General features: G+C 32.5%; 1 protein-coding gene across 1 annotated transcript; it reads right to left on the bottom strand.

Moving 5' to 3' along the window:
* Nucleotides 1–1,375: 1,375 nt before the first annotated feature.
* Nucleotides 1,376–8,112, bottom strand: LOC105128228 (GHMP kinase family protein). Its single transcript, XM_011029795.1, has 10 exons — nucleotides 7,928–8,112; nucleotides 7,492–7,642; nucleotides 7,201–7,298; nucleotides 6,870–6,979; nucleotides 6,725–6,777; nucleotides 5,964–6,335; nucleotides 4,947–5,051; nucleotides 4,139–4,366; nucleotides 2,847–2,969; nucleotides 1,376–1,861 (listed from the first exon to the last, which is right to left on the bottom strand). Exons 1-10 carry the CDS (start codon nucleotides 7,933–7,935, stop codon nucleotides 1,595–1,597), a joined length of 1,515 nt encoding a protein of 504 aa, XP_011028097.1. The 5' UTR covers nucleotides 7,936–8,112; the 3' UTR covers nucleotides 1,376–1,594.
* Between the last annotated feature and the right edge of the window lie 4,910 nt (nucleotides 8,113–13,022).

The following is a 13,022-nucleotide window of genomic DNA, read 5'->3' on the forward strand; positions in this document are numbered from 1 at the left end:
TAAAAGGGCCATGCTCACATGCTCCTTTTTTTCTCTTTGATTTTTTTTATACATTGAATTTTTTTGGATTTTTTGTTTTCAGATAGAAAACTTTATAGGATTTCAAGTTTCTTAATTGTTTTATATCTATTTTTTTAAATTAATTTTTTTTTTAGTGATTCTACATATATTTTTATCGAAACAAAATGTAACATATAAAAGAAAATATGATCATACAACAACGAAAAAGTTTAAAAGAATTTTGTTTTGATTTTATTTCATTGGATATTTGAGTTGCTAATAAAGATTTATTTCTAGTTTCCCTTAAAAAAAACAACTTTAACAAAATATACACCCTAATATATATGTGCAACCAAATTAATAATTAAAGATATATTTAAATTGTTAAAATATAATTACCAAAAACAATGTTAAAATATAGTAATCAATATACTCATCACATAAAATGCACGAGAAAAGACTGATTAAAGCATCTTTTAATTAATTTTATAATACAATGCTAATTAAATAATTTCAATAAAAATTAAATTATAAGTAACTCTTACATTCATATTACTCAACAAATAATTAATTTAATTTTGACTTAAAAATTCATTGAAATAATTTTTTATAAATAATTTTTATATTAACACATAAAAACAATTTTAAAACATTAAAAAAATCATTTATACATAAAAACAATTTTAAAACATTAAAAATATAAAATATAAATTTTTTTTTAAAAAACACAAAAATACAAACAAACTGTTATATTCCTCTAGGATATAGGGCACATGCATCTCGTAAACTGAGAAAGTTGTTCAACGAACCAACCTAACATCAAACCTTGATATTGCTCATTCTTGTCCAAGGATGGCATACAGTCCAATCATTAAACAAAGCTATAATCTTAGCTCAGGCCTAAAAATATGGCGAATCGTCTTCCAGACTTGGCTCAGAATCATTTCTTTAAGCAGTAAAATTAAATCTACGACCTAAAAACAGCAAGTGCGGTGAGCACATAATTTGAACTAGAATGCCGTAAGCTTTAAGAAAACATAAAAAAAATTGGCTAAAAGGAAATTGTTAGTTGAGATAAGGCACCACCAATAATTAGTTGAAGGTCATAAATCATAGATGCGCATCGGGAATTTCCAGTTTATATGAATTTAGAAATGGTTAATCACAGGATTATGCATTTGTAAATGGCGAAGCACTGCTGTTTTTATGATAACGCGTGCATAACATTACAGTCAACGCAAACCCAGGAAAATTTAGGGTTCGTCAGGCTTAGGTTTTTAATATATCAGAAACCTAAAAAACGAGTGCCTCAGATTCATCGTTTTCCGAAGTTCAATAACCAAATGAAATCTTTCTATATCAGTAAGCTAGCAAATAAAAGTGGAAGAAACACATGCCGCTTTATTTGATATCACTTAAGGCAGGCATTGCAGGTACAGACTTTGATACCGTTCCTCTTCTTTATAAGCAAACTTTGACACTGTTCACCAGGATTTTCTTTCAATTTCAACCCTTTTCAAACTGAACCAGTCCACAAAATCTAATACAAATCTTTCTGAATTAAATTTTCTATTATTAAGATGATAGACCTAGCTCACTCAATATGAACTGTAGACACAGCTGCTGTGATTTCCTTGATTATTGGATCACCAGTTTCTAAAGAAACACCACGAGGGTCTTCTCTGACTAACAAGGCCAGAACATTGAGAGAACTCCAAGCTTTGGCGACGTTGCTGCCAGAGTCCCCTAAGGTTACAGCAAAGACGGCATCGAATCCACCTGCTCCAGGAACTCCTGCCAGCAAAACTCCTTCCATGTCCATAGTAGCATCCAAAAGTCGAGTCTGTGATTCAGGTTCTATCTGCAAAGTTCAAAAAGATTATTAAACATCAAAAAGCTAAAAACCTAATTAAATTAATATTTGTACCATTAGAGAAGCAGGATGAGAACCCAGCACAAGATCCTCAATTTGCATTTCACAACAGATTTATGAAGTTGCGGTTTATTAACGTTTGGTTATGTTGCAAGGAAAACAAAAATAAACACGAACGAAAATCTCCCAGCCAGAAGTTGCATGCAAAATTTGTGCATGGATTTAACTTGTGACAAAGGCAGTTGTCTGTGCACTTGATATTAAAATCTTACTCCATCTTGTACCGCATAGGATCTTACGAGTACAAAGTTTCTTTCATCTTATTCTATTTAACGTTTATAAATAGCTTTCTCTCTCACTTTCAGGGCATGAAAATGTACCCCGCTCCTCCTTTTCAATTAAAGAATTTCAAACGCATGCACTACCTCAAAAAACCGTACCAAAAACAAAAGGACACTGGCACAAGGCATCCAGTGCAGGGACCGGGTAATAAAATACAACTGCAGATGGTACATAGCTAACCCAAGAGATCCTATCTAGGAAAGAACTAGTAAGCTGGAAAGTATATTTGAGTATGATATTGATATGACAGCAGAATGATTATGCTATTCCTATCTTGCCCAACTGTGAGAACCGAGAAGGGTTGAGAACCCTTACATCAAACATTCAGCATGACACTTGCAGAAGCCATATAAAGTCAAACCATTACATGGCATAGCAGGGAGGTCAATATACCTTTCAGGAGAGTAGCCAAAGGAGAAGAATACATTGACAGTGCGGCTGTAACATGGTACATTGGTGAAGTCTCTAAAGCTAGTCAGTACTAAAAGAAGCAAACGTGATACTCAGAATCATTGATGTTTATATAATAACAAAAATTATTGTCCTAGTCCTCTTTTTGTCATATCCATAAACATTTCACTCAGATATGAAAAGTTGTATTTCAGGAACCAATAAAGAGAAAGAAACCTACCGGGACACCTGCAGCCTCGCCCATCTGGCGCATCAGATTTCTGATCTCAACCATGGCACTTCTTGCTCCTAATAATGCTTTAACAACTGCTTCTTGGCTAGGTTCGGTGGATTGTTCTATCCACTGTTCAAGCAATTCATGACATTATATCAAAATCAACACCAGGTAAAAAAGTCACAAGGTAAGGAAGGAGCACCAAACATAAAAGATCGAAAAAAACAGGATAAAAAAATACTTTGACAGCATAGTCCAAGTAATTGGCAGCTTGCACATCATTATCCACAAACAATATGAAACTAGTATAGCTAGACATGATTCAAAACAAGCATCTAATTGGCTTGTTCATTCATGTTTACATTTGTCAAACACACTTTTCTGTTATTAGAACAGTCATGTTTCAGGTACAGCACTTTCCTGTGGAGAATAGTTAAACTCGTGTATGAGGCTGAATGAACCCCACAATAGTGCATTGTTAATTAGTCTCCTTGTACTATTTAGTCAGAAATGCTAATGGTCTTCAAGGGAGAATTTGGAATAAGCTAAGATCAATAGGAAAGTACAGAGCAAGGGAAGTGTACAATGACATGTCAGCTATGGTAATAAGAAAGAACGGCACCTACTGATAACCAGGTATTACATTATTGTCCAGCAAAATTCACTTTACCCAGACTTCAACAACCATGAATAAGGAAGAAGAGAAGAGTAGAGAAGGCAAGGACCTTCATAGAAGAACCCAAAAAAATTCAGACTCCTGCTCTATATTTATCTATTTGTTTATTGATAAGTGAAATTCAAATATATGATAAATCATTGCCCCACAGCAAGCACCCCTCTACCACCAAAGCCAAAGCTTGGAAACCAGATTTCCTGTTCTGGTAATTCATGATTGAGGTGCTGGCAATGTGATAGTGACTTATTTAAGGCTTTATTCAATTTGAAATGAATATTTGTCAGAATAAAATTAACAAAGACACGTCTCAGTACATAAGAAAACCACAGATTTCCAGTACCTGTTTTTCACAGAATTCCTACTACATGACTGGAGGATAACAGCAGTAGGTGACCTTTCATGAGGAAAGGAAACTCTAAATGAATGGTAAAAATCAAATAAAAATAGAAAATCAAGAAATTTAACTCACTAATGTTTCACATACAATGCAATCTACAACTCACAATTCCAGACAAAATCAATGTTCATAAATGCATATAACCTGTTTGACAATCAATAGAAAGTTGTCAGGGTTTTATTAGTGCTTTCTTTTAGATATAACGGAAACAAGTCCAATAAATACCTTCTCTGACCTTTGCTTGCTGCAAATGTCTATCACACATTTGTAAGCATTCCAATTCTCTTCTGCAAGCTTGCTTAAAATATTGAATTGGATTTCAAGTTTTGAATTTGCCTCTGACAACTTTTTCCATGTTTCTTGGGCCTTTGCAGGGTCAGATTTCTGCCACCTTTTCACAGCACCTACCATTGATGGCGTGGATGATCCTCCAGTCCCTGGTTCTCCTAATAACTTTGGAAAGCATCATAATTATTGTCAGCAAACAGTTATTAAGGTCTTTGCAAAAAGTGGAAATCTCAAACAAACCAAAAAATTGTTGTTTGAAAAAGAAAAGGAAATTACAACTAAAATTGTCCCTTTTCTACCCTGAATTTGTTAAAAGAAAAAAAAAGTTTTCTTTTGATTGCCTCCCTCAGTTTGTTAATGCATGCCTTTAATCATTACTGTTCTCATAGAATCTTCACATCTGTTGTGTAATCAACCAACAAGCACGAGTTTCTCATCAATATCAATAACACAGGATGACAAGAGGACAAATTCATTATACCTAGAAACAACGTGAGAGTGCATAAAAAATGTTCAAAATCAGACAGAAGGGAGCCATGTTTCTGGAAAATGAGATTAAATGAGAGATTTTCTTTCTTTCCTTTTTTTTTTTTCTTTTAGTCTCTTGAAACTAAAGTTGGAATAGGGCTTTCACCATCATATCTATATAACTGTATGGTAGGAAAGCTACATGCTTTCCAACAAAAGCATAACCATAAATTCATACACATAAGGAAACATCAATATTTTATGTCAAGATGCTCACAAGGTTCATCGATGGGGGCAAAGAAAACTTGGTCCTCTCATGGTCCCACTTTCCTTTTAGGATGGCAGCCATGACTTCCTGTAATGATGTTCCATTCAACGCATCCTGCAACGTTTTCCATGGAGTTTTTAAGGAAAATGAACTCTAGTGAAAGTTGCAAGGATACAGTTTTCAGGAACAGATAACATCTTTATCCACATAAATAGACACGCATGATTGTTAATTTTATTTATTCCAAAATTGGCAACGATCTACACAATAGTGAGGCAGTTGACATGGTTCAATTAATGCAACCTGAATAAGTCTTCTTCTTACACATCACCTTTCAGAACTGTAAACTTTGTCATTTATTCATAAACCTTTAACCTTGCCTCAAGAAATGCACAGGAAATTATTTGTGCTAAAATCTAGTAAATGATGAAGGATTTTATTTATTTGTTAAAGGTTTTATTATTGTTTTCACAAATAGAGACCACAGATGCCAAATTGAATAAAATTTAGGAAGACAATGGATAGTAAAATTATGCAGAAATCAACTATGCTTAGTTACTGAAAAAGATTTTTACAAAGTCAAGTCTGCATGGCATCCAAAATACTAGAGTACTTACCGGTTTTTGATATAAATACATATCATAAAAATTCTTCACAACTTAATGGTGAAGATGGATATGCATAGATAAAGAAAGAGGGAGGGGGAAGGAGCTAGAATACAGGCCTTTGCTCAACTTTAGGTGATAACATTACACGTCAATTCCTCAAGAAGCCATACAACCCTCAAACCCAGGATGGGATTCACAGTGAATGCATATCAAAGCAAGTAAACAACAAATCAACCAGTATTTACCTTGCCAATGGCCATTTAACTTACAAATGTAATTTTAATTTCTTTACTTCTGAATCAAATTCAATGGGGGAATGATCATGCAGTCATGGTGTAACATCTCAATTGATGTCATGAACCCAATCATTAGATGCACAGAGAGGGAGAGGAGGCGAGAGAGGGATGGAGGGAGGGACCTGAGCAGAAGAAAGAACATCTGGTGAAAAGCGGACATAACGGTGACTGCCATAAACTGCAGAACTGACATCAAAACCACTTCCAATTTTCCCTTGTGCAATACAGTGAGCAGTTTGAGCAATAATATGCACCACATCAAGATCAGCAGATCCCTCATTTTTAGACAGGGGTGAAAGATCAACCACTCCAAGGTAATGAAGCAGAGCAGCAATCACAGCTGTGGTCATTGCTGCAGATGAACCCAATCCAGTTTTTGCAACTTCAGGCTTGCAATTCTGTCCATTTTCTTCTTCTGCATTGAAGGTAATTGATGTGAAAGGAGGAAGAGCTGCCAATGATTCTGGTGTCAAAGGGAGTCCACGTGCTTCAATCTTTGAAAAAGGTTGACCATGTTAACAAAATATTATAATAGAAAACATTCTACTCTTATACGAGCATCTCATTCACAAGAATCAAATAATTAAATGTTCTCATGTACCTTCTTTCTTTTTTTTGCAATTTATTTATGAGATAAAATTGTTGGCTGCTGTAAAGGAATGTGTGCTGTTATATTTTATGTTGCAAAATCAAATTAAATGTGTTAAAGAGCAATCTAACTGACAGTTACGCATATCATTGTCAAAGAACAACTGTTGGGGAGAGAAGATGAAACAAAAGGGCACAGAAAGTTATGAGGGAGATGAGCATGTTAGAAATATGCTCTGCCAGAATTTTATCTGTAATAACACAATAGCTGGCAAAAGCAAAGGAAGGTAAGTACCTGATTTCTGTATGAATAGAAGTCATTGCAACCTAAAATTGTGATATCAAGGCCTGCCTCAATAACCAGTAGAAACATTAGATTCTTGAAGTCCTAATAGGTGAATATTGCATAAAGGATAAAGAAAACATAAGCATAACATTACCTTGCAAGAGTAGCTTGTGTAAGGCATCCTTCTTATCTTTGTCAAATAAAGCATGTGCAGCTGCTATGGCATATGGTACTGCTTGCTCCACAAAAGGGTTCCTCGATTCACTGAAACACAAAATTCATTTAACCATAAATTTTCCTTAACAATTTCACTTTTCTGGCCTAGGGATATCTTTCTAGATAACCTTCAACATGTTTAGTGCTGGGCGTGCATGATCAGATATATGTAGGTACTGTAGAAATGAATCGGTCAGGAATACAAGGACTATCAGGGATCCCGAATGACAGTAAAACGCAAGCACTATACAATCCACAAAAGAACTTGCCTTGAAGAGACACACTGAAGCATTAAATTCTTCAGTGACAATTTATACATGCTTTCTCTGGAGAGTTGGGGAGATGTTAATCTAACATCAGTCCAAGCCTGGCATGCATCAAACAAAAATATTCAAAAAAACATTCCAACGCTTTGGTCACATTACGTTTTTAACAAAAAGCAGAGATATGCCAATTAAATACTATGCATTGATTATCAAAGTTTGAGACTTTAATAGTATAATCTCAGAAACAACCAAAATAACGCTAAAAAGATGACAAAAATTAAAAGAATCACTCACCCAGGCCCAGCTATCAGGCTTGATTTCTTCATAAAGAGGTTTAACAATGGCATAGAAACGAGCATTTGTGCTTAAAACAATTCCTGCATTAGGTCTCTCCAATATGAGGTAACCCCCGGTCATCAAAACCTTACCAGGAGCAGAAGCAACTCTGTAATTTAACATCAACAACACCAGTCTCATCAAACACTACCAGAAAAACCCAGATCAAGAATTAACTAAGCAACAGCAAACGTTGAGAAATTATACAAAGTCCGTTGACCCAGAAACAAAAAGAATGAAATTCAGATTTCTTCACTTTGTGTTGTCTTCCAACATAGAAGTAGTGTAGATTAGAACTCTTTCAGTGGTAAAAGAAGGAGATTCAAAGCATGGGTTTTATGGTTATGCAAAATAAATGGATAATAATATTTGAAGTGAGGAGAATTGAACTTACACAGCCATGGCTAAGCTAGCTTCTTTGAGATTTGCAATCTGAGACAGGTACAGTCAAAGGTTAAAATTTTTCGAATTTCGTAAGGCAAATGCAAAGACGGAGGGAAAGAGATGTGGAGATTCAAAGGACGACAACCCGCACGCACTCAACCAGCTTGGCTCGTTCGTGGGTTTTAACGTCAATATTTCTTTTTGGCCCCTATTTCCCTTTTTTTAAAATAAAAAATAGCACTGTTTAAAAATAATAATTAAATACATTTAAAAGCAAGCAAATTTTTGCATCAAATTTGTTCATGGACTGCCGGTAATTGATAATATTAAATTATAGTTGAAAAACTTTAAATTACTTTTTTAAAACTTAGCTTTTTTATAGTTAAATGATGAATAAATTACTTTTTTAAAACTTAGCTTTTTCATAGTTAAATGATAAAATATTTTTTATTTGAAAAATTATTAAAATAATATTTTTTATTTTAAAAAAGTTATTCTTGACATGATGTTGTTAAAATAATTCAAAAACATAATAAAAATTAAATTTTTATAAAAATTAGTTACTTTGAGAATTATTATGTTCTTAAGATATATTGTATTAACTCCAATTTTATATATTAAAATAGTTACTACATTAGATAGGTTTGAATTGTTGATGAATGGATTTGTTTTCTATTATTATTTTAAGTTTGAATTTATAAAAGGATTGCAATATATATATATATATATATTGCAAGCGCAGACATGGATGTAAATGTCTTGTCCAAACAGTCCTTGGCCATTGAAACAAATAAAATAAGGCACAAAAAAAAACCTTTGATTAAGTTCTGTTTGGTATCACGGAGATGCCGTGATTCGAAAAGATTTTGATTTTGATTTTTTTATATTTTTAAATTGTTTTTAATATATTAATATTAAAAATAAATTTTTAAAAATATATTATTTTAATTTATTTTCTAATAAAAAGTATAAACCAGCTTGCTCCAATATGAAATACTTATCGTATATTGGACATTGTATTTAAAAGAGCGTTTGACTAAAAATTAATTTGTTTTTTATTATTTTTATATTATTTTAATGTGTAATTATCAAAAATAAAAATATATATTAATTTAGTTAGTTTAATTTTAAATAAAAAACTAAAAAAATAAACCATTATAATATTCTAAGGTCAAAGGCATGAATGAAGCCTTGGAAACCTCAAGCGTCAGCTCTTGCCTGTGTTTTTTTACCTTCACACAGGGGATTGTCGAGCGTGGGAAACAGAAGGGCGCACAGATTTTGCTTATTTGATGTTCAAAAGGAGCATTTATTTTGTTTTTTATCCCTTCTTTTCTGAACAAATTTAAGGGGCCGCCTCTCACATTGAATTCAGCCATGGATGCCGGTGTACTTCTGCACTCTTGGTGTTTATGTGCTGTAGTTTCTTGACCTCTTCAACCCTTTGGTTTGGAGTTCTTAGGTTGTATTGTAAATTGAAAATGTTGACTTTTATTGTTGGAGGAAGTTGTTCTCCGTGGAACGTGGATTGTTGACCTTCAAATTTAAACTATCCTCTCTCTTCTTTTTTTTAATTAAAATACTTTATACCATTAGTACACTTAGAGCATGCATATGGAGAAGCCAAATGAATAGCCAAAAATAAAAAATTAATATTTTGGCTTTTCTTTATTTGTTTTACACACTCCAAAGGGGAAGCCAAACAAAATACTAAAATGTTTTTTCTCTTCTACAAATACTATTTCTACATATCTATTTAAAGAGCCAAAACCAACAAAGTGGGACCACTAAAAAAATAGACTAATTAAATGTAGACATGTGGAAAAAAATAACATTAAATATATTAAGAAATAATAAAACACTTATTTTTTTCATTCTAATATAAATGGCTCTTCAAATGGCTTTAGTCTATTGAAATAGATATGGTAAGATAAGCTATATTTATACTATTCAAAATATTATTTTATTAATTTAGCTTTTTAAAACAACATTTTGGATTGGAGATGCTCTTACAATATAGTTTATTTTTGAGATACTCTTAAATCATTCCCCAACCTATAATTTGTTTCTTAATTTGCATCTCCACCAACGTTTTTTACCATTTGGGTCCCTGATCTTTTTTTCATAATTACTCAATTTAAAAAAGAAGAAGATAAATTTGATTAGCATATGCATACTCCCTCTTTTTTTTTTGGCAATATGTAGCTAAAAGGCTTGGTAGAATAAATAATAAGAAAAAGTGGCATGGGGTGTAATAGAGAATTAAAAACAAAAAAAAAGAGTTTTAATTAGGATATACATGGTTATTCCATAAAAAATGTATCCATCAATAATTCCATCAAAAATTCCTAAAATTGACATAATAAAATCCTAATTTTTTACAATATCTTCGTTGTGAAATTTTTTATTCTTACACTTTAAATATTTATTTTTACTAATATTTTTTAGATTAGAAAATATAAAATTAATAAAATTGTATATCATTTTAAGATGATCATGCCTATACAACCATTACTTATAAAACATGTATAGAATATTAATGATAATATTTATTATAATGTAACTATCAATTCAAAATTTAAATTTTTATTAAGAATAAATTTGCAATCTAATAACTAATTATTATTTTTATACAAATCCAATTTTGAACTAATTATCATCTTTACACAAATTCAATTTTGCATCAAAATGTGATCTAAACAATAAAATTAACAACAAATAATTGATACCCAACTAATTATTCTCATTTGTTCAATTCAAACTTATTCAACCTATATTAATACATTTGAATTATTATCAATTCCATAAAAAATTAATTTCTTTAAATTTTACAATAAAATTGACAAAATATAATTATTACCTATTAAATAACCCATCATTTCTTCAATTATAATACACCTAAGTCACAACATCAAATTCAATTTTATCAAATAATAAATAAAATTAATTTCTTTTATATCTCAAACAAACCTAACATATAAATCATACACTAGCACAACAAAATTTTTCAGGAAAAAATTGTAAAATATTTAAATATACAAGCAAATTATAAATACTATAAAACAATTTTAATAAATTAATCAAAAACATAAATAAATAGATTTGCTTACTTGGTGCAACAAAGCTTCTCAAGAAATTGAACATGAGAGGAGAGGCTGTTGCTTTTTTGGTAGAAAGAAGAAGAGGAAAGTAGGGGTAAGAGAGAACTCAAGAGTTTTCATTCATTTAATTTTTTTGATGGTATATCTGTCGGTAATTTTGTCAGAAAATACTAACGTATCACATCTTCAATGGAATTTTGCTTGAACTGTCGCTTTGAAGAGTCGCCTGTTCCTTTCAGTGTATTACACAAATATTACCAGACCACACAGGCTGTCACCGTATTTTTATGGGTTCGATCAATGGCATTTTCCTCTGTTTTCTGGGGAAGTGGAACCACTCAATGTATAATGTCAGGTGTGATTCTAGTTTGATTTGCAATGGAGTTTTTCTGTTCTTTTTTTTTTTTTTGACCTCGTCTTGCTGATCGAGCCTCGGCAATGTCTTTAGCGTTGAAGGAATTTTGAACTTACAAGAAAAACCTTAATACCATGAAAAACTTTATCCGGAATAAATATAAATTAGATACAAGGGAGAAACTGGGGACATACAAGTAATTTTCCTGTTGCGCTTATCATTTACATGTTAGGGTTTCATTTGACATGGACTCAGGCTTAATTGGATACGGACCAAGTTTTATCAATGGCGGGTGTACTTTGTCAGGGAGTATTTTTTCCATCAGTGAAATAATTCAACAATTTTTTACTGGTTCTCTTTTGATGGATCTGTCAAAAGATACCGATAGCATGGAATATGACTAGTTCAAGCAGGGAAATGCCAAAGCTTATTCCCAGAATATCACCACTCTAGCAGTTTGAGCTCTTTGCCTAACTAAAAGGCTTGTTTACAGCCTCACTTTTTGTTTGGTTGTGTCAGGAGGTGCTGTACGCGAAAATGCATTACACAAGTTCTAACCATGCCAGTTTTCAGCTCTTGCGTAGCTAGACTCGAGATAATTTATCATAACTTTGGCTAATCCACAATTGCATTAATAAAAACAGATGCTTGACAAACATTCGATGAAACCATCCGCAGAAACCATCAATTTCTATATTCTGTAATTAAAGTACACAGTTCAAACATTTCGCTCAAATATATAAAAAAATATAATAAGAACCCTTATCATGCAAACAACAAGCTATTCAAACAGGTATAATTCACGGGAAATTCAAAGCACAATGCAAAATGGGTCCAACACTGTTTGTTATTCATTTAAACCTCGCAATACCTATTATATAAATCATAGTATACAAACATAAAAGTGAGATAACAAGACAACCTGAAGAAATCGTATAGTCGCCGAGAGAGCCAGAGTTCAACTCTACCAAAGGTCAGTTTCGAACTGCATTCTAAGGATTTAAACCTCATTTATGTATACATATCAGGGTAACAAAAAGATGGGAAGAACAATGACAAGCAATTGCATGGTAGTCGTAATAACATGAGCTGCCTTGAGTGAAGGTGTGCACAGAAAGCTTTCAGCTGTGGTAGGTGGAATGTTTCAGGCATATGAAGGAGCCAAACATTCATCGACCATATCCACCAGGTTTGGGTTTTCCAATGCTGCAGCTACTCGCTCTTTATCATTTAGTTGTTTATTAACTGCACAAAAAATAGATTAGGATAGAAAACAAATGCCGTTTTATAATTCATATGCACTTTTATCAAGATAGAGTTTGCATGCCACCTACAAGGCAAAAGAAGGAAGCATACATCACAGGAGTTCTAAGAAAAAATGATGCTACTCAGTAATCCAGGAAGTGCTCTGTGAAGACTCCCACAACTCATGTTTCAAGAGCTTTTTAGGTCACAGAAATAAGGAGGTGAAAGAAAAAAGGAAAAAGAAAATTGGTTGTCATTATTTCTGGACGCCAGATATTTGATTAAGGATTCAAAACCAATGCCTGTAGTATATACAGCACCTCAGGCTTCAAAACATTAGCTTCATGGTACGTAAGATGAAGACACCACCATATGGCTTTTATTGTTTGGATAGGGAAAGAAAT

The sequence above is a fragment of the Populus euphratica genome, unplaced genomic scaffold, assembly GCF_000495115.2.
Source record: "Populus euphratica unplaced genomic scaffold, PopEup_1.0 scaffold49.1, whole genome shotgun sequence".
Classification (NCBI taxonomy): domain Eukaryota; kingdom Viridiplantae; phylum Streptophyta; class Magnoliopsida; order Malpighiales; family Salicaceae; genus Populus; species Populus euphratica.

What these genes read in the sequence shown, in the direction of transcription:
- LOC105128228 (XM_011029795.1), bottom strand. An exon ending in AGCCTGATAGCTGGGCCTGG is followed by an intron (nt 7,299 to 7,491) that starts GTGAGTGATTCT and finishes GATGCATGCCAG; the next exon opens with GCTTGGACTGATGTTAGATT. An exon ending in ACACAAGCTACTCTTGCAAG is followed by an intron (nt 6,778 to 6,869) that starts GTAATGTTATGC and finishes TTATTGAGGCAG; the next exon opens with GCCTTGATATCACAATTTTA.